At 51.6% G+C, this 21,807-nt stretch overlaps 1 protein-coding gene across 1 annotated transcript; it reads left to right on the forward strand.

Annotated features, from left to right (window-relative positions):
- The first annotated feature begins 200 nt into the window (after positions 1–200).
- Positions 201–6,831, forward strand: LOC128093892 (sperm flagellar protein 1-like). Its single transcript, XM_052711763.1, has 7 exons — positions 201–416; positions 822–933; positions 2,095–2,248; positions 2,615–2,807; positions 3,165–3,252; positions 3,335–3,431; positions 6,566–6,831. Exons 1-7 carry the CDS (start codon positions 281–283, stop codon positions 6,698–6,700), a joined length of 915 nt encoding a protein of 304 aa, XP_052567723.1. The 5' UTR covers positions 201–280; the 3' UTR covers positions 6,701–6,831.
- Positions 6,832–21,807: the final 14,976 nt, after the last annotated feature.

The raw sequence follows: 21,807 nt of genomic DNA on the forward strand, positions 1-21,807 counted from the left end.
TTTTATCAGTAGATTACAGACCATTTTCTAAAAAGCCAATTGTTTTTATTACACCAGATCACACGATTTCACCTACCTTCTCCCTTAATTTTAACCATTCACCGTAATTTAGTCCTGTCCCCTGCCTGACATGCAGGAGGACCAATCCTACCTGGGATCGAGGGAGGGCCGGTGCGGTGCGGGCCCCGCCTCTTCCGGCTGTGCCTCGTCTCCCAGCAACGGTCCTACGCCTTCTGGTTTCTTCCGCTGCTTTTCGCTGTTGCAGACTCACACCTTTACCATGCCCAATGCTTCCAAGCAGAGCTCTGCTGCGCTCCTGCCACCGCCTGAGGAAATTCACAACCTCTGCGCCTGGCTGGACCGGCTCCCACTCAGCCGCCCCAAGCGCCACCTGGCTCGGGACTTCAGTGATGGTGGTGCGAGTGAGGGCGAGGCGCAATGGGGCCTATGATGAAGAGGGCTCAGAGCTGAGGGCCGCCCTTGACTCCAGCCCCATAGTACCGGGGCAGGGGAGGAGAGGGGGGCAGTGTCTGAGTCCACACACCGTGCTCCTTAGGAAAGGTAGTGGCAGATGTGGCCGCCTATGACTCTTCCAGCTCCTCCTGGGCTCTCACCCCGTGGTAGCTCCCCAGACCATCCTACTAGGGGTTCTGTCCTGGAGTCTAGGTGTGGTGTCAAGGACTCTCAGGGACGATCACGGGCTCCCCAGGACGAGCTCGTGCCCTTCCCCTTTCACTCCGTACATCTCATATGATCAGGGATTACAACTGCAACCCAGGGTCCTTAGCCAGGCAAGCCAAGCTCACCTTGCATTCCCACAGTGCTGGTGGCCGAGATTGTGAAGTACTTCCACCCTCGCCTGGTGGACTTGCACAGCTACGTCCCAGCCTGCAGTACAGACCAGAAGCTGAGCAACTGGAGCCTTCTCAACAGGCAAGGCCTGGGAGCTCAGCCCACCTAGGTTGACCCAGGGGTACTCTCCAATGCCCCTTTGGGACAAGTTTCTAGTTGTGGGTCTCTGACATTACTGTGGGTCCTTGCCTACAGAACTGTACCACAACCAGGGTTCCTGGAGACCCCCTGCTAGGACAGCCCACCGGGTAGCCATGATCTCTTACAGATTAGTGGAAGCACGGTTTACTCCACCTCCCAAACTGTCCTCAGACCAGCCCCTTGCCTGTGTGTTTGTTGTGTTACTTGATACTAAGAACAACCGGAGGAGGACAGACATGTCAGATGTGGTCAAATCAAGATGGCCCTGAGGAAGTGACAGAGCAGAGATGGGGAACATGTGTGGGTACCCAGGATACTGTATGGAGGAAGTCAGAACCCTCAGGACTGGCTCAGATTGGATTAGGGGCATTGCAGGACTCAGACCTGGGCACAGTCCCATGGTCTCATGTTTGAGAGGGTAGAGTTGGAATGAAACCTCAAGGGTGATCATACCTGAAAGGGCCCAGCTGCAGAGTTCAGGGACTGTTGAGCTGTATCAATAGGACTTACAGGCTGGGTGGTGGCGGTGCACGCCTTTAATCCCAGCACTCGGGAGGCAGAGCCAGGTGGATCTCTGTGAGTTCGAGGCCAGCCTGGTCTACAAAGCGAGATCCAGGAAAGGCGCAAAGCTACACAGAGAAACCCTGTCTTGAAAAACCAAAAAAAAAAAGAAAAAAAAAAGAAAAAGAAAAAAAACAAAACAAAAAAAGAAAGAAAGAAAGAAAGAAAGAAAGAAAGAAAGAAAGAAAGAAAGAAAGAAAGAAAGACAATAACAAACAGGACTTACAGAGCAGAGGTCAAGCAGTCAGGAAGACAAGGATGAGTGCAGGAAGACAAGGATGGCCTGACGTAGCAGAGTGCATCAGGTGTTCTGTGACCTCCTGAAACATAGGCCCACCAGGCCAGGAAGGAGATAGCCATGGGCCCCTGGGCTGTAGAACAAAAAGGAAACCTTGTTAGCTTCCCTTCTCTGAGGAAGCTGGATGCTGTCCAGTAGCTGGAAGGCATGGCCCTCGAGGATGCGGACGGGACTGCAGGAGGGCTCACCTCCCAGCTCCTCGGTGGCACTGCTTTGAGAGTGCACCCCCACTTTCTTTGCAGGAAAGTCTTTCGAAAGCTGCATTTCTGTATCTCAGAGGCTGATATCCAAAAGGTGGTGTCCAACAGGCCTGGGGTTATCGAGTCTGTCCTGTGTGCCCTGAGGGAGAAAATGGAGGCCTGCACTGTTCATCACGTAGGCTCAGCTAGTGCAGCTGTAAGTGTCTGCACAGCAGTTCAGCCTGCAAGTCGGCGGTGTCTGTTGCCCTTTGTGCACGGTCAGATAATCTGTCTGTGTGAGACTAAAACAGAGAAATGAATGTCCCTGTGGTCCAGAATGAGATGAAGTCCATACGTGAGGTTATATACCCACTTACATTTACTTTCCTGCTGCCTGGGATCTTCCCAGGTCCCCATCTCCTTCCCATCCTGAACCATCTACCCTGGGGCAGTGCGAACATTTATAGAATTGTTCCAACTACAACCACCTCAAACCCCAGTTTACCCACTGACCCCACCTAGAGTGGAGACCAGACATATCCATCCCTGCTACACCTTACTTCCCGACTTCTGTACTCTGCAGGAGCCAGGACTCTCCAATGTGGATGCTGTTCGGCCTTGGGTAGGGCTTACCACCCACCCATATACCACTAGGACTCAAGATCCTAATGTGGATAATTGTAGCCTGTCAGAGCCCCTCTGTGGAGAACATCACTACATTCCTGAAGGTTGGACACACAACAACCATGAGCTCACAAACCTTCAAAAGAGGGCAGGTGTGTATGCTCAAGTGCATCCAGGGTCCAGAGGAGCTAGTGGGCCTCTGAGGAAGGCACCCTCACTTGTGCAGGCAGAGTACTTAAGGTCCTGGCTCTATCAATACCCAGAGAGCAACCGTCCAAGGGGGGAAGGGGGGAACCTGTGAACCATGCAGGGAAGTCATTTCTGAGCTTTACAGAGCTATGCAAAGGGCCCTGACAGCAAGCTAGGACCGAGTCCTTTAAGGATGACTTCTGAGTTTGCTTTACCCTCTATGGACCACGCCCTGCCCCCCACTCATCCATGTTTACCCTCACTAGTAGGTGCCTGTCAGAAGCAGGGTCCTGAGCTGATGGTGTCTATTTGTCATACAGGCCTACAGAGCCCTCCAACCCCCTTCAGCATGAAGACCCTTCAGAATCAAAGGGATTTGGAGAAAATGGGCGGCTGTGCTTGCAGAGGGTGGACCCTTATCTCTCATATTCTCCCTGCCCACCTCCTTATGAGCCCTATCCTGGATTAAAGGTCAGTGTTTACCTTTCAGGGACCCAGTTGAAGGGCTCTGGGATCACCTGACCAGCATCCAGCAGCAGCTGGAGGATAAGGAGCAAGCACTAGCCATTCTGCAGGAGACAGTCAAGGTACGATCCTGTTGGACATCCCTTACTGCCCAACAAGGACGCAGAGGGACCCATTGCCCCAGTTTCAGACTCCTTGGCTGAGTTTCTGCAGAGCTGGCACTGACCCACTGAAGGGCATATGGGGTATGCAGAGCCCTGACCAGAGCAAATCCACATTCTCTGGATTATTTAGAAAACAGTCTATGGACCGGACGGTGGTGGTGCACGCCTTTAATCCCAGCACTTGGGAGGCAGAGCCAGGCAGATCTCTGTGAGTTCGAGGCCAGCCTGGTCTACAGAGCGAGATCCAGGACAGGCACCAAAACGACACAGAGAAACCCTGTCTTGAAAAAAAACAAAAACAAAAACAAAAAAAAGAAAAAGAAAAAACAGTCTATGGAACATTTTAGTCCTTCTCGGAGGCAGAAAATATATGGTGGCTCCCTAATGTACTCACCCTCTGCTTTACTGCTCTGTCCACATCACACCCAAGTGCAGCACAGGGGATGGATGACTGTATGGACCAAGGCCTATCTCAGGAAGCAGGTGCTAGGTGAACATCTGGAAAGCAGATAGAGTGGGATGCTGGCTGGAGAGGCTCTTGCCTCCCCGTCCCCCCCGCCCCATGAACCTGAAATGGGCCTCATCTTTCTCCCCATCTGCAAAGGCCAGGGCCCTGGAAACAACTCACCCGGGGATCCTTGTGAGCATTTAGATGTGCAATGCACACCTGGCTTTGGTGCACATCTGGTTCTGTGGAACACACTTAGCTCTGCAGTATACATCTGGCTCTATGACACACAGCTTATTCTGCAGTGCACATCTGGTTGTTTTGTGGTGTATGCCTGGTTGTGTGGGCTAATGCCTGGTACTGCGCATGCACATCCAGTTCTGTGGATGTGCTCCCGGCTCTGTGAGCGCGCACCTAGTTCTACAGTACCTGGTTGTATGGTGCATGCCTTGCTCTCCGATGTACATTTGGTTCTGCACGCACACATCTGTTCTGCTACTTTTTCACCAGAAACTTCCAGTGCCCCTTACTATTTTTTTTTTTTTACCTCTCCTGGTATCCCGGGAGCACAAGAGCTGAAGTCTGGGCCAGAGGACCTCAGGGTCACGGGGGCTCTCGGAAATTGCAGCATCACCTCAGTTCCTGTGTATGTGCTGTTATCTTCTTGTGAAACGGGGAAGTGTTGTACTATCACTGTGGCTTGGGAGTTGCGAGCAAAAGTAGAGAGGAAGCAGTGAGGAGAACCGAAGCTGCTGCCTCCGTCTGCCCTGCTTGCGCATAGCCCAGCTCTCCCCACTGCCGCCCAGGCCCATCTGCTGACCAAGGGAACTGTGACTCTTCACTGGAGACCCACAGCGGAAACACACCAACTTGCCATTTAAGGGTTGAGTACGACTTATAAATTGTCACTAAGTGAGATACACAACTTTGGAGTTGAAGAGACCCCAGGAGTCATAGGAAAAATATATGGTGATAGACAGGATGTTGTGCATCAAGCCTGTGGCCGGGCCACATGGGGTGGAATCCATTGCTGGACCTAACCACAGCTCCCTGGCTTTTCAGTTTGTCATCCGAATGAAGAGTAGTGGGAAGGTGTCCAGAAAATAGGCTCTATGTACTGGCTATGAACACAGTGTCACACCCCCTGGGTCCAAGGAGGGGCCTTGTCGTCCACTGTCTGCTGTGAGGCTGGCTCCCCACCTTACTCCATATATGCCTTCCTTCACACTACGTGGAGATGAGACAGGTCCAGTTTTTCTGCCCGAGGACCATGGTGGGGTCTGTGTTTCTGATGGGAAAAGGTTGGGGACAAGGTCATCCTTGAAGCAGGCATGGAGGGGCCACAGACACCCCAGCCTATAAGCCTGTAGCCACTGTGCCCAAGGCAGAACAGTGGGGGGAGTCTCTGACTGCTCTTTTTTTTTCCGCTTTTCAGTGTCGTAAGACTGAGTCTTGCTAAAGAGTCAGGGTGACTTTGAACTTTCAGTGATGCCCTCCCTGTCTCTGCCTCCCCAAGGGCTAGGATTATAGGTGTGTGTCACCATCCCTGGCTTTTACAGCCCCATCTTCATTCACTGATTCTTTTTTATTTAGTTTTTTAGAAATTATCTATAACTGGGCATGGTGATAACACGCCCTGAATTCCAGCACTCAAGAGGCAGAGGCAGGAGGATCTCCATGTAGGCCAGCTTGGTCTACATAGCGAGTTCCAGGACAACCGGGACTACATAGAGAGATGCAGTCTCAAAAAAAAAAATTAAAATTTTGTGTATGTGTGGGTATGTGCACCCAAGTGCAGATACCCATGGAGGCCAGATGCATCAGACCCTCCTGCAGCTGGAGTTATAGGTGTTTGTGAGCTGCCTGATGTGGGTAGTAGGACTCGAACTCTGATCCTCTCCAAGAGGTTACCAATATGTACATACTCTTTTTTTTTTTTTTAAGACAGGGTCTCTCTACATAGCTCTAGCTGTCCTTGAACTCTCTTTGTAGATCAGGCTGGCCTCAAACTCACAGAGATCCACCTGCCTCTGCCGCCTCCCCACCCACCAAGTACTGGGATGAAAGGCTTGCACCACCAAATCCAGCAAGAACATGCACTCTTAACCTTAACCACTGGCCTACCTACAGCCCTTCCTTCACTTACTCTTGAGTCGTCAACGTTTGAAAGTACATGCTGAACGGAGTCCAACAGCTACACACACCTATTAGTCCGCTACTGGTTCGGCATATGTGCTCTGAGGATCTTCCCAGCTAGGTGCTGGGCTCACAGTAAAGAAAGCTCAGTCCCTGCTGCCCTGCCCTGCCCTGCCCTGTTTCTCGCCCTGCCCTGTATCTAGCCCTTCTGGCTGCTACAGGGGAAACAGGCAGAGATGTCAGGGAGATCCCTGCAGGGAGCAGAAGGAAAACCCAGTCCTTCATGGCCTGCCAGCCTCCTAAGCTCCTCAGGCTCATGGGCTGTGGATTCTTCCCCAAGGATCCTGGTGTTCATCTTTCTCAGTGCCCCCACAAAGGGCCTTTGGTCCAGCCCCCAGCCATGAGACCAGGGATTGGACATTCATTTCTAGAGGATGGAACTGCCCATGGCCTAACTGGCAGGGAGGGGGCATCCTTGGATACTTGCAGACTCGTGTGCTTTCTGAAGATTTTGCAGATGAAGGTGATGAGATTGGAGCACCTGGTACAGCTGAAAGACCAACGGATCTGGGAGCTGATGAGACCTGGACCTGAGGAGCGTCAAATCTGGAGGGGTCCCCATCCAGAGTCATTCAGACCTTGACCCTGAGCCCAACTGGAGCCTCTCACTGATCAGGCAGCTTCGGAGTGAGACATGTGAATGTGGGAACAGCTGTAGAAGCCGGAGCACCCTGGGGCTGGAGACAAATTTGGACAGATTTGAGTTTGGTTCACCCAATCCCCCAGTGTCTTGTCATCATTATTGATTGCTGCATTTGTGAGCTCACAAGGTCCTGGCATGTGCAATGTCTCGGAGTTGCCTTCCAGGGTGGGTGGGAAATGGTAACCATATTGCCCCCATGACAGCCACTCTAGAGTTTTCTGGGGAGTCCACCGACGGGACCCCTGGAAGATTTTACAGGCTTGATCCTGCTGGGCTTTTCCACTGCAGGTGGACACAGAGGGGAAGGTCTCAGGGCATGGCAGGAGGAGGGGCTATAGGAGAGGGAGGTGCTACACCCCTTCTAAGGTAGGCTGGTTACCTACTCTGCCCTGAAGGTTTGGGGAGCCAGGTGGGCCTGAACCCTGGACCTAGATGGCCAGGGCAAGCTGTGCTGCTCTTTGGTTTCAAGACCTGGCTGCTACCTCTGGCCTCTGGACCATCCTCACCTTCCTGGACAGCAGTGGCATCCCAGGGGAGTGGGCATAACTAGCTGCTGCCCAGCTGCCTTGCTCCTATATCCACAGTGGGGCTTGGCTGGGCTCTCCTCTACTCCCTCACAGCTACCACTCTCGCTGGGGGCAGCCTTCTCTAGGCCCTTAGGCCATGGCTGGCCCCTGAAGGGTCTCAGGAAGTAGCGGCAGAGGCCTCAGACTGATGTCATGGTTTTACAGCTTCCACCAGAGATCCAAGCACGTTTTCTTTCCTGAGTCAGAAGCACGTCACGGCAGGTCCTATCATCCTCTCTACTGAGTCATTTTTCAGAGCACTAGTCAGGAAGACAGTATCTCAGTGACTAGCTCTGTCAGCACTAGTCACGTCTGGTCAGCTGGCTGGGAAAACTTGGTGCTCGGAGCCTTGTTCCAAGTTGAGGCAGGGGACCTCAGGAGAGTGGCTCCTATTGTCTTCCCATAATCCTAGCCGAACCACATCGTGGAGGGGGACACCTCTGGTGCATGTGGCATGTTTAGGTTCCTAGTGTCCAAGCAGGGAAATCACTGTAGAACCCCCCAGATGGGGCTCCCACAGCACTATCTATAAAGCCATGCTTGTACCTCGGGGAGGCAGGAAGAATGGAGAAGGGCCAAGGTACTCAGTCAGCACAGGCCCAGGCAGCTCTAGATTGGGCCAGCCCTCCAAGTCCCCTCATGCAGTGAGGGTACAGGCCAGCTTCTCCAGGTCAGATGCATGCACATGTATACAGGCTTGCATGATCAGACATGCAGCACACAAAAACACCGTTGCACACACGTGGAGGCTACCTCTTTGACAAGTAGGAAGACTACCCCTGGCAGCATTAGGGCTTTAGAAAGTGGAGGCCGGTGTTGTGGGCTTTGGTGTGACTACATATGTGACAATATGTATGACTGTGTATGTGACAGTGTGATACTGTGTGTGATTATAGGTAACACTACGTACCTGATGATGTGACAAAGTGTGATTGTATATAACCGTGTGGCATTGTGAGTGTGTGTGTTGGTGTGTGGATGTGTATTTGACTATGTGATACCTTGTGACTGTGACACTGTGAGATTATGTATGTGACAATATATACAGTGTGATGGCCAGTAGAGGGGTCATGGTGGTAGCCTCAAGATGGATGGCAGAGATGCAGTCCAGGAGGCAGAGAGGCTGTGGCTCCCATGCTGGCAGGACAAGCAATGCACCCTGCACTGACTGTTCCTCTCTGGTCCAACACTGCCTGCTGGGCCTCACGGGCTGGGCCTGGGCCAGCTGACGGGCTTTGGGGAAGAAGGTGTAACTGGGAAAACAGAAAACAAGGCTTCAGGGTGATCATGTCACTCCCTGGGGCGGGACTCACTCAACGCTGGAGTGTGCGTTGTGCCAAGGACAAACAGAGGTAAACAAGTGGGGCTTAGGTAACTGGTACCTCAGGTGTTTCAGAGGCAAGCTCTGGCTTGCCCACCCAAAACCAGCACCCCAGGAAGCACCCGGAGAAGAACGGGCGGGGCAGGAGCCTGACTGGAGCTGGAGTTCCCCAGGCCTGAGGAAGTAGAAGACTCACTCTGAGGTGACCTGAAAGAAGCCACACACTCGTCATGCTAGAGCATGAGTCAGGACCACCGTGGTGGCTTAGTGGTGCCAGTTCCACAAGATGCTGAACCCTTGGCTACCATGCCTGAGGACTCTGGGATATGCTGGCAATCGTCTGCTTCCCTTTACTTCGGCTGGCTCTGCCCTGGACCAGCCAAGACCAGGACTGAGAACTTAACCCTGGTGGTTCCCCACGGCTCCAGGGTTCCTCTTTTTTTTTTCTATCCCTGACCATGATGTCATTTGACCCCCTTTCCTTAGCCAGTGTCCCCTCAGAAGCACCACCCATGCTATCAGTATGTCTAGAGTCTCCACGAGGGACTGTGTCTTAGTTTAATTTCCAGTTACTGTGACAAAAATACCCTGATAAGACAACTTAGGGGAGAAAGGGTCTATTTCAATAGTGGAGACGCCGGAGCAGCAGAAACTTGAGGGAGCTGGTCCTATTGCACGGTAATCAGAAACAGAGAAGAGAATGCATACATGCTTGTGCTCAGCTTGCAATGCATACATGCTCATGCTCGGCTTGCTTGCTTTGTTGTGCAGTCCAGGACCCAAACCCAGGGAGTGGTCTTCCCACCTCAATGTAATCAAGATAGTCTGCATAGACATACTCACTGGCCTACCTGATCTAGACGGTCCTTCATCGAGACTCCTCCCAAGTGAGTCTAGATTTAAGTTGACAAAATTAACAATTATGAACTACAATTTGGGGGATAGGGTGGCTGGAGCCACTCAAATACACCAGGCTGCTTGCCTTGTATGTTTGTCCTGGCTAGGGGCACCTGGTTTCCGTAAGCGGATGAGGAGGGAGAGAGAAAGAAAGAGAGAGAGAGAGAGAGAGAGAGAGAGAGAGAGAGAGAGAGAGAGAGAGAGAGAGAGAGAGAAACTGAAAACCTAAGGTGCCACCTGGAGGAGAGTTGTGGAGCTGCAAGCACAGGAGTAACCCAGGCTGGAGGTCTCCTGAGGCCTTTACCTAACCAAGGACAAACCTGGTGTGATGGCGCATGCCTTTAATTCCACCACTCAGGCGGCAGAGGCAAGCAGAGTTCGAGGCTAGCCTGAGCTACATAGCAAGTTTCAGAACAGCCAAAGTTACATAATAGAGACCCTGTCTCAAAAAAAAAAAAGTTGAGGACAGATGAAGACTGGAGGCCCCTGTCACAGAGCTCCCCTCCACCCCACCCCCACCCCTTCCTCTCCCCCACCCCCCACCCCCATTTACCAGTATCTTTGGATAGAAAATTCGTTACAAGACCTGGTGGCATGGTTCCAGGAAGGCTCCTGGGGCATTCTCTGGAGAGGGCTCTAGCTTTCATGATCTAATTGACATTCTCTACCTTGGTCTCAGGGTCTCCTCCCTCAAGGACCTGACCTAGTATGTCAAGATGTCTTGACCCTGAGTTTTGTTTGTGTTTGTTTGTTTTGAGACAGGGTCTCTCTCTATGTAGCCCTGGCTGTTCTGGAACTCGTTATGTAGACCAAGCCATTCTCAAACTCACAGAGATCCATTTGCCTCTGCCTCCCTAGTGCTTAGATTAAAGGTGTGCAGCCAGACCCCGAGATCTTTAGAGTTTGGGATCCTTAGGGATATCTTTCTGGGCCCAAATAAAGATGTCCTTGGAGGGCAGCTGAGGCCTTCACTTCCCACAGCTGGGCCAGAGATGCCTGATTTCCTCAGAACTAAGCGGAGGTAGTTGCTGGAGGTCAGCCTGCAGCGCTGTCTCCAAACCTCCAGGAAGTGAGTGAAGGCTGATGCTGTGGCTAGAGTTTCCCTTTGCTTTTAGTGGTTGCTTGTGGAAATACTCAGTTTCAGCCCCAGTTCAGAGAAACTAGAGACTTTCTGGTGAGGTACAAGGAAGCAGCTATTACTTCCCCCGTTTGGTGGAAATGTCTCCCATGAACTTAGGCTAGGAGCTGAGCCCACGAAAAGATGGGAGCAGAGAGGAGATAAATGGAGCCCCGGGCCCAGTCCTTGCTTTGCTTGCTTTTCAAAACTCATTCTATAGTTGTTCCTGCTCCGCAATAAAGGAAATAGGAAAATACCAGGACAAATTAAGTGCCCGTAAGAAAGGATTCACATGGGGCTGGAGAGATGGCTCAGAGGTTAAGAGCACCAGCAACTCTTCCAGAGGTCCTGAGTTCAATTTCCAGCAACCACAGAGTGGCTCACAACCATCTATAATGAGATCTGGTGCCGTCTTCTGGGGTGTAGGAATATATGCAGACAGAACATTGTATACACAATAAATAAATCTTAAAAAAAAAAAAAAAAAAGAGGGATTCACTCCCGATGTGTGGTACACACTTGTAGTCATAAGAAAGGATTCACTCCAGATGTGCTGGTACACACTTGTAGTCATAAGAAAGGATTCACTCCAGATGTGGTGGTACATGCTGTGAAGGCCTAGACTTGACTTTACAGGCTCCATCTTAGGGAAAGGGCCACCATCTCAGACCACCTGCTGTACTCAGACCACCTGCTGTACTCAGTTCCAGGAAGGACCTCAGGAATTTGCCATGACAACTCATACAACGGATACAGAGCAGTATCCTCCTGCAGACATCCTGTCTGCTGTTTATGGCCCTTGAAGATATCTAGATAATCCTGCTGAGCAGTCCAGATCCTGTTCAGTGGGTTGTGGTTCCCCCACCAAAATTCTAACCCAATGGTTTCAAATGTGGTTTTGCACCCAAAGTCTAGACCAATAGTTTCAAAAAGTCACCTTGCCCCATATCCCTTCTACCCAATCCCAAGTTGCCAATTCCCGGCTTGTGGTTTTTCCCTGTAAAAGCTCTCTACACCTGGGCTCGTGGCAGCTGCCACATTTCCTTCCATCTGCTGTGCGGTGACCCAGGTTGAACATGAATAAAAGGACCCTTATGTGCTTGCATTGGAAACCGGCTCTTTGGTGGTCTCTAGGGGGTTCACGAAATGGGTACAACACACGCTTGTTGTCATAAGAAAGGATTCACTCCAGATGTGGCGGTACACACGTGTAATCCTAATTCCTTTTTTTTTTTTTTTTTAAATACGGTCTCATAAACCAGGCTGGTCTTGAACTTATGGAGATCCACCCACCTCTGCCCCTGAGTGCTTGAATTAAAGGCATAGGCTACAACATCAAGCTGGTTTTTCGTTTTGTTTTGTTTTGTTTTTGTTTTTCCGAGACAGGGTTTCTCTGTATAATAGTTCTGGCTATTCTGGAATTTGCTATGTAGACCAGGCTGGCCTCGAACTAAAAGAGATCCACCTGACTCTGCCTCCCAAATGCTGGGATTAAAGGCATTTTTTGTTTTGATTTGGTTTGGCTTTGTGTGTGTGTGTGTGTGTGTGTGTGTGTGTGTGTGTGTGTGTGTGTGTCTGTTTTGAGAGGATCTTGTTACATAACCCAGACTGGCCTCAGACTTGAAGCAATCCTGTTCAGATGGCCTCAGCCTCTGCAGGACTCCTGCTCCACACTCAGGTGTTGAGAGTACAGGCATGAGCCTCCATGCCTGTCTTTGAGAACATTTCAGGAGCTTTAGGAAGGACACCTCACTGCGTCACTGACTCCATTGTCCCTTCTCGGCTCTTGTCACCTCTAACATTTCCCTCCCATATCACTCCTTCAGGTACATTGCATTCTAGGGGTGTCAGCTCTCACTAAACATCATCATGAAAAGGAACAAAATTAAGCCCATGGGATCAAATCTTGCAGGACTTGTCACACTCCCCCGAAAGAATGGTTTTCATGACGGCAGGCCTGCACCCAAAATGGAGTGAGCACCTAGGAACCATTTCCCTAAATCGATGACAGTGCAGACTTCTGCAGAACCAGAACTGAGATACTGACTCAACAGACCACTGACGAGGACCACATGCTCCATCAGCTATGCATTACCTAATCCCTCTTTGGTAACAAATTTTGGTAAAATTTCTTTGGTAAAAATTCCCTTTTCTGTAACATCTTAGTTGCCACTTGCTCCTTGAGATGGACTTGGGTCACAGAACCCCTTTATCTCTTCTTCCCGATGTGTCCACTCTGATGAAACCCCCTTGATCCTTCACCACTACTGATTTGATTGGCATACTGGGGGAGTCGCTGAGCTTGTTCCACGTTGCTTTTGTCCTAAAACCCTATTAACACTCAAGGACACATATGGATGTAAATGAGCTGTTGTTAGACCCTTCTGTGCCTGGGCATGTCTGCAGAGACCTGGGAGCCCAGCTAAGCAGTTTCCTCATTTGCAAGTGAGAAACACTGACTAAGTCCAGGAGGAAGCACTGGCTCCCCAGGGTGATGTCAGCAGGGTGTGGCTTAGACTAACGGACTGAAAGTAGTTAGGACGTCTGCTGCTGAGTGTTCAGCAAGGGTTGGCTGCCTTCAGTCTCAGAATGACCCCGTGTGGCCAGTCTGGGCATCTCCGTTCCCTGAAGTGTGGCGTGCACAGTGAAAAATCGAGTTTTCCTATTTTTCTTTTAATTTCCTCTCCTTCTTGTCTAGAGAGGATTTGAGGGGCTCGTGTTGATGTTCACATCAACCATTTGCAAGGTCCCCTGGATGTGGGATGTGGAGTCCCGTGTGCAAAGCTACAGACAATACAGTCAGTCTCTGCTGGGCCTGCTCATGAGATGCCTCTGCTGCTTCCGAACAACAGAGAAGCCATTTCCCATGGAGCAATCAAGGAAACCAGTGTTCTCCTCAACCCTAGACACACTGAAGGGCCCTCTCGGCACCCTGGAGTGCCCCTGCACTTGTATGGCCTGTCCCTGAAGAGGGAGAGAAATGAGCAAGAGAGATGATAAGATGCTTGACCAGGAAATGAGAAGCCTCAGAGTGAGTTCTGACTGAAGATGGGAAACCTTAAAAGGGTGGGACTGACTGGGAGTGTGGTCAGCAGGTACTGGGTGCAGACTGACTTTCTCAGCAGAGAGAGGTAGGCATAGCATGACAGTACTCTTTAATCATGGGATATATGGTTCTGCATGGGTTAACTATTCTGCAACGAACAGCTTTTAGAGAAAATAACTGCACAAAAGTTGTGACATGTGAACTGATGGCCATTGCCGCAACAACCCGTCATCACAACCTTTCCTTTGAAGCTCGCTTGAGGAGCTGGAGAGGTGGCTGGGCAGAGAAGTACTCGCAGAGGACCCAAGTTACAACTGCCTGCAAATCCAGGAGATCCGACACTCTCTTCTTCTAGACTCCTCAAGTACGTAATTACAAATAAAGATTTTAAAACTCACTTAGGTCTGGGTGTGGTATCACATTATGCAAAACAACAACAACACCCCCCCCCAAAAAAACAACGACAAACAAACAAATCACTTAGAACCTGAAAATTTCACTTGAACTGCTTTAGGTCAACCAGAGATCGTGCCAGAAGGCCTAATAAACAAATGGAAGGAGACCGGAAGCAGATGTTAGGACAAATAGGACAGGGTCCTCTGCCATAGTGGACAGCTTGTTTGGAGTGAAAGATGCCTATGAGTGTGTGTTCTGGGGTGGAGGGGACCATGACCCAGAGTACTCATGGGGGGATTCTGATGCTCCAAGTGTCTGGGGATGTTCCTGTGGCACCTCCTCCCTCCATGCTGTTGGGCCACATCACTCCATGGTAAACCGAAAGCAGCAGGACCTGCCAGGACCCCCCATGGTCGGCATCCATGAAAGGCAGGTCACATGTATAGGAAGTCAGTGAAGGGGGATGAAGAAAAGGCTTAATCAGTAAAGTGTTTGCCACATAAATTCAAGGACCCAGCACCTACAGAGAAGCCCAGTGTGGTGGTACATGCCTGTGATCTCAGCTCTGGGAGCCAGGGGTGGGGTCGGAGTGGGAGGACCACAAAGGGTTTCTGGAGCTTTCGGGCCATCCAATCTAGTCGAATTGGCAAGCTCCAGGTCAGTGAGAAATTCCTTCTCAAAAAAATGAGGTGTGAAGTGTTTGAGAAAGACAGCCAACGTTAATCTCTGATCTTCACACACACACACACACACACACACACACACACACACACACACACACACACAGTGGATGGACAAAAAAACCAACACTGCTGAAAATAATTACCTCTTTTCTGTACAATTCAGACTCTCCACAATTAGGGAAAGTGGAAGTAATGATTCCTTACAGGCCTGTGAAAGAGCATCACATTTTCACAAACTGAAAAGGACATCTGCATTTATAAAAGAAGAGCCCTGGAGGAGCCGTGGGTGTGGCCGGTGAGGACGATGACCTCCCATGGTTCCCTTGCAGTCTCATCATACCCTCGCTATGAAAAATGGGACACATGGATGGGAGGAGGGGGGAGGTGAGTCGAGAATGCTGAGGTGAGGAGCGTCACCTGTTTTCAGGGGATAGTTGTTGACCACCCCTGCTAAGCACCTTCGCTTCATCCCTTCAACTGGCCAAGTGAAAGGAGGGTGGGCAGGGTAAAGACAGGGTGGCCCATGGGTGCTGGTCTCCACGGTGCCACCTTGACCTGCAGATACCACCCGAGACAGCGGCCTCAGAGGACAGCCTGGGCAGCAATGAGCCATCTCTACCCAACCTGGGATCCCAGAGCAATGTATGAAAATGGGTCATAGGCCAGATGGCAGCAGATCCTACCCGTGCCTGCCTGCTTTGTGTGCCAAGCCGAAACTTGCCAGGAACAGACAGACCCTCTCTGAAGTCTTCCCCCCCCCCCCCCGCAACTCTTTAAAAAATTTATTTTTTGCCAGGAGGTGGTGGCACATGCCATTCTTCTTTAAACCTAATGACTCTCTTTCATTCCATTGCCCAAGTATCCTGGTGGTCCCCCAAACTTGGGCCCCTGCCCCGGCCACCCCTCACTTCAGCCAGGTGTACTGCATCATAAGCTTGGTCTTTCTATATTTTCTGCCATGACTCCCAGACTGAGCTGTGGAGGGCTGAGGGACAGTGAGGCCCTGGAACACCCTTCACCCTCTACCACCGCCCAGCCTGAAGCTGCCCACATCTGGGTTTCTTGTCATTTCCCACATCCCAAATTTAAGCCTGAGTCTCCATTCACTCACAGGCATGCATGATCTCCCATCAGACAAGTTCACCCATGTGCAGGCTGCACAACCCTACATGCCCACCGGTCTCTCTGACCCCACTCAACAGTATGTGATCCTGGAGATGGGGTCAACCTGGGCCTGACCTGGAGATAAGAGGACCTGTCTACTGAGGTCTATGGCTGCCCTTCCTTGTTCAAGGACAGCATCCGTGAGTCCAACAGCAGAAGACCCGGACCATCCCCAGACTGTTCCAGATTCAGGAGGCACACAGCCTTTCTAGCCATACCAGGGCCCAGGGTATGAGTCCCATTGGCTGCATGGCCTGGGAGCTCCCTAGAGAGATGACAGCCCTCAGCCCAGCCAGGTCAAGTCAGGCAGTCTCTCCCTTGATCAAGAGGGACAGGTCTCTTGAGATACTCTGGACGTTGGAGCCAGGAGACATGGGTGCTGACTGTGGCACTGGCACCTAACTGTTCCTCAAACTCCCCTCAGCAAATGGGCAAGGAGCCAGGACTAGGGTCCACAGGCCCATGCAACGCTGAGGGACCCAGGCCTGAGCCAAGAGCCAAGGATGAGCGAACCTGCCATAGTCAGCCTAGGGTCCCTCCCTGTCCAGCTGGTAAGGAGACAAGGGTAGCGTTTGGTGGGACCTCAAGTGGTGACCCCTTCCGATCATGGGGAAACTTAGCTCTTTTCCAGGAGACTTCCAGGTTCCAGGAATCGATGGAAGTGACCATGCTGAGCTGGAGTCCTGGGACTCAATATGCTTTGAGTTTGGTGTCCAGATCCATGTGGACAGAAAAGAAGTCAACCAAATATGCAGCCTGACTTGTGTACACACAAGCATATATGTGTGATGTGTGCACATGTGAGGGGCTTGCACATATATGTGGTGTATTCCCAGGCACGTGTATGATGTGTCTTCTTGTGGGTGGCATGCACGTGCATTTGTGTTCATGATACCCAGCTCAGGTGCAGGTCCTGGCTTCCAGCCAGATGCACCAGGGTCCCCTGCAGTGGGCAGTCAGGGGAGCACGCTGGACAAAGCAATCACAGTTCTTCTAGGGTGGAACTTGGAGAGTTGTTTGCTTGGTGGCCTTGGAGGGCCAGCAGGAGTTCCCACGGCCCGAGTGTTCCTGATTTGTTGGTGTGGGCAGGGGAGAGGGAAAGAAACATCAAGAAGCTGAGATTATTTCCCTGTAGGGAGTGACAGGCTCAGCCTTGAAAGGAAGCCCTGGGGCAGGGGCCAGCTCCATCCAAAGCCCAGGGCTGTCTGTGGCCCCCCCATCTCCAGGACCAGGAACAGCCTGGGCATCACTAGCCACAAAACACCCCCAAACCCTGAGGAATTCCCATAGCCCCCCCCCCCCCCACACACACACCTCATCTTTCCCAGCTGAGAGTGTAGACCCAGATCTAGCTCCTGGCCTCAAATCTATCTTCTCTCTGTAAACTGGATTTAAAGTCACTAAATTTAGCAGTTGAAAATTCAGGACATCCAGTTGAATTCAAATTTCAGAGGAAAGGGTAATTTTTGGGTTTGGTATCCTGGATTGGGAAGTACTTATGTTAAGAAATTGTCCATACTGCTTTCCAGGCTCAGGCCTAGGCCATGATAGCATGGCTGAATGAACCAAGAAGGTCAGGATTATTAGTAAAGACAGGAACAGCTGGGGCTAAAACAGCTCAGTTAAGAGCACTGGCTGCTCTTGCAGAGGACCCAGGCTTGACTCCCAGTACCCATATGGTGGCTCACAACCATCTGTAACTCCAGTTCCAGGAGATCCAACACCCTTTTCTGACCTCCGTAGGCACCAGGAATGCATATGGTGCACATACATACATATATACACAAAAAGTAAAGCTTTAAAAAATGGGACCAGTTATGGTGTATTCCTTCAGGAAATGGTGGGTTGAAATCAGCCAGCACACCAAGCATACTTGCTTCTTCTGTGACAAAAGCAAGATGAAGAAATGGGCCATTGACGCCTGGCACTGTGCTTCCTGAATGAACGGCTGGTGGGGCTCAGGCCTACACCTCCACTTCTGCTGTCAGTATCAAAATACCACTTGACACATCCCTAGTCTGCAATATATGGGCCAGTTTATATAATAACAAAAAAAGAAAAAGAAAAAGAAAAAAACTTGTCCGTGTTTTCTGAGACTCCAATCTGACCAGGGCTCCCAAATGTGTCCCATGCTTGTGTGTGTGCTCACAAGCCTCTGCACCTGTGGGCACACATGAGGATGTTGGGTGTCTTCTTCTATCACGTCCTGCCTTGCTCCCCGGAGATGATCTCTCACCGAACCAGAAGTTAGACCGGTTTCCGCTAGGCTGGCTGGCCAGAGAGTTCCCAGGATCCGCCCGTCTCTGCCGGTGCTGGGATTGCAAGAGCATACACCCAGGCCGGGCTTTGTTTCAATAGGTATTGAGGACTGAACTCGGGTCCTCTTGCTCTCACAAGTGCTTCTCCCCACTGCGCCCCCTCCCTCATCTGTCTCATGTTGATTGGGAAGAAGGCCTTATGGGATCAGCTGTTCAACTGTCTCAGAATGGGGACACCTCCCCCACTTCGCCGGGCAGCTTCCATTGTATTTCTACTTGATTTTGAGACCTGTTTACACATGGTGTGACCCACAAACCCCCCACAGCTGGGGCTCAGTGGTAGGATGTTTGCCTTACCACTAGAATGCCCAAACAAACCAACCTCTCAAGTTCACTATCCTGGGAGATGACAAATGCACGCAGCTGTGAGCATCACCTCTTGGGACACAGCTTCCCAGGCAGCCATCATCCCACATGATGCATGTGACTTCTACCTACTGATCCTCTCTCTGTGGTTTTCTCCATGGTCTGGGGAGTGGGGTCCAGCTTGGGATCATCCTTGCTCGAGTCTTGGGAGACCCGTGACTTTCAAGTGCTCTTGGGCATATACATCTTGGGTGAAATTGCCAGGCCATTGGGTACAGCAAGTTTATAAGACTCCCAGGGGATTGTGTCATTTCCAGCACTTAGTCTGGTGGGTGGGGACACTGAGGCCACAAGAGATGGCTGTGGTGAGCTACTGTTGTGTGGTACAGCTGGCGGCCAGTCTAGTGTGTCCTAGGGGTGAAACTCGGTCACTCTCAGGATGTTAGTCCCAAGGAGGGAGGAGAGGCATGTTGGGGTGCAAGGCATACTGGTATGTGGTTATGTTGGGGTATAGGGAATGTTGGGCCATAGGGCATGCTACATACAGTGTGAGGCTTAATTGGGTGTGGGGTATACTGGTGTGTGAGCCATGTTAGGCTGTGGTGCCTGTTGGTCTGTACAGCATATTTAGGTGTAGGAATGTTGGGTTGTGGTACATATAGGGCCATGGGGCATGTTGGGCTATGAGGCATACTTGAATTTAGGGGATGTTGGGCTGTGTAGTATGCTGGAGTATGGGGTTTGTTGAGTCATAGGGCATATTGGGTTAGGGGTCATGTTGGTTTGCCAGAAATGCTAGTGTGCAAGGCATGTTAGCGTACAGGAGAGACTGGAGGAGGAGCTCAACCTTACACTGTGGCCAGTGCAGGGACGGAGGTCTCCACTGAGGTAGGGTGACAGGCCCTTTCCTTGGGAACTGCAGCCGGGGAATCCGACAAGGTTAAGGGTGCATTGCCTTGGAGACTGCAGCCTGGTACTACGTGAAGACAGCTGCAGCTCCCCTCGTACCCGCCCCCCCACCCCAGCTCTGAAGGGCACAGGATGGAAGGAGTGAGTGAGCCGGCCTGAAGGCCACTGCTTATCGTCGGAGTTCCGTGCCAAGCACGTCCTCCTGATCCACAAGGATACTTTCTGTCTCCTAAGCAGAGGGAGGCAACCTCATGTGTGCTAGCTAGCTCAGGGGCCACTGCTGGTGGATACATGATGCCCTTGGCAGCTGGGATCTTGTGATGTGAGCACTGAGGTCTTCCTGGGGCTGGTGTCTGTCTGCAGCCCCCCAGCCTTGCCAGGTTGAAAGCATGAAAGGATGACCATGGAGGACTCACCATGAGGATGGAAAGAGGGTCTGTGTTTAGAGCGTCCCCTTGTGCCTTCAGGCCCTTGATTCCTGTCACTGAAGATCTCAGGCTGGGGCCCATGGGCACATGGGAGCTGGGCTCTGCAGGCAGTGGGGCTGCCCTAGGGGGTTCTGGCATCCTGTGCACAGGTTTAGGGTTCACTCAAGGTATTGGAATGCCATGGAGGAACTTGGCAAAGGGTTACCTGTAGGTAAACCTGTTGGATAGCCAGTCCTTGAAAGGGGCTGAGACCCCAGGGGTCACAGGACCTTCTGTAAGTTTGGCGAGGAAGGCCGGGCTCAAACTAAAATCTTCACCCTTAGCCTCCTGGCTCCCAGTGAAATCAGCACAGCAGCCTGAGAGAGGCTTCTGAAACATGGATCGCTTAGCCCCCACAATGTCTGTGACTCCCTGTGGCCCATGGGAAACACAGTGGGTCCATTACCTAGCTAACCCCCATCCTCCCCAGGTCCAGCTGCGAGGCCAGGCCAGGCCAGGAGAAGGACAGTGCCTCATATGCTTTTAGAGGGAGAGCTGTTCTCATACCAGCCACAGTTCAGCTCTCCTGCTGCGAGGCCCTCTTGTGATTCCCAAGTGTTGATTTTATAATCTGGAAGAGCGAGTGGGGTGAATGGAGAAAGGCAAAGCACACAGACGCGTTAGAGGGTGGTCCAGGGCTTGCCTCACCTGTTAGCTCACCTGTCTCTCAGTCTCTGTCACTCAAAGTCTCAGCCCCCCCACCCCACCCCTGTCTCTCCTTGTCCCTCCTCTTCTCTCTTCCTTCCCAAATGTGAGGCCGAGGCCACAGCCCAAGGTTGGGGACAACACTGTAGCTGCAGTGGCAGAAGGGAGGCAGCTTTCATGAGGTTGTGCTAGATGGAGGCATAAGAGGATGATGGATCCTCTGTCCGGGCCCTTTCGGCTCAGGTCCAGAAGGTTGGTTGAGTGCTCTTTTTTAGGCCCATGATAATTTGAAAGTGGGGCTTTTACCTACCAGTGTCCCTGAGAACACTTCCTTCAACCCAGGGGACTCAGAAATGTCTGAGGCCGGGCAGTGGAGGCACATGCCTTTAATCCCAGCACTCAGGAGACAGAGGCAGGTGGATCTCTGTGAGTTTGAGGCCAGCCTGGTCTACAGAGTGAGTCCTGGGACAGCAGGGCTATATAGAGAGAGGAAGACAAAATCATGGGTCTGTATACATGGTGTGTATGTGAATGTGAGCATGTCTGAACTCTTGGGGCTGTACCCCCTTCTCTGTGGAACTGCTTTCTACCAGGACAGGGTCCACAGGCCTTTTAAGCCTAGGCCTCATGGGGTCCAATCTGCCCTATGTGGTAGGCCTCCAACGGCGCCCCTGAGTTTCAGCCATTCTTCTCTATACTGCCTCTCAGTCACCACTGGCCACTCTCATGGCCAAAATCCCAGGTCCATGGGCATGAGGCGGGAGATGGCTCTCAGGGTCATATGATCTGCAGATCCTGTCACCCCCAGAGTCCCAAGAGCTCCTTAAGCCCCGGCCCCAATGACAGCCCAGCGCCTGCAGTTCTCAAGCACTCTGCCCTGTGCTACCACACAGGGGTCTGAGGACATTGTCAGGAAGACTCTGGGCTCTTGGTCCTCCCTGAATTCTCTGGCATGTGCCCATTAATGGAGTCCTGTCCTTGTCCACTGCTCTCGGATCTAGGTCAGACCCTGCTCTCTTCCCAGGTGAATGAGGACTATCCAAGGGCTGCCGGGAGGCACATCTGACTCATGGTTACAGATGCAGCATTAGGCCTGGCTGACCTCAGGCAAGGCAATGTGGCCTTCCTCTGAATATTATGGACACTTGCCATGTGGACTTGGCTATCCATAGCCCTGGCTAGCATTGACCAGTTAATGCTCACACACTGTGA

The sequence above is a fragment of the Peromyscus californicus genome, unplaced genomic scaffold (assembly GCF_007827085.1).
Source record: "Peromyscus californicus insignis strain IS unplaced genomic scaffold, ASM782708v3 Scaffold_4__1_contigs__length_199733344, whole genome shotgun sequence".
Classification (NCBI taxonomy): Eukaryota; Metazoa; Chordata; class Mammalia; order Rodentia; family Cricetidae; genus Peromyscus; species Peromyscus californicus.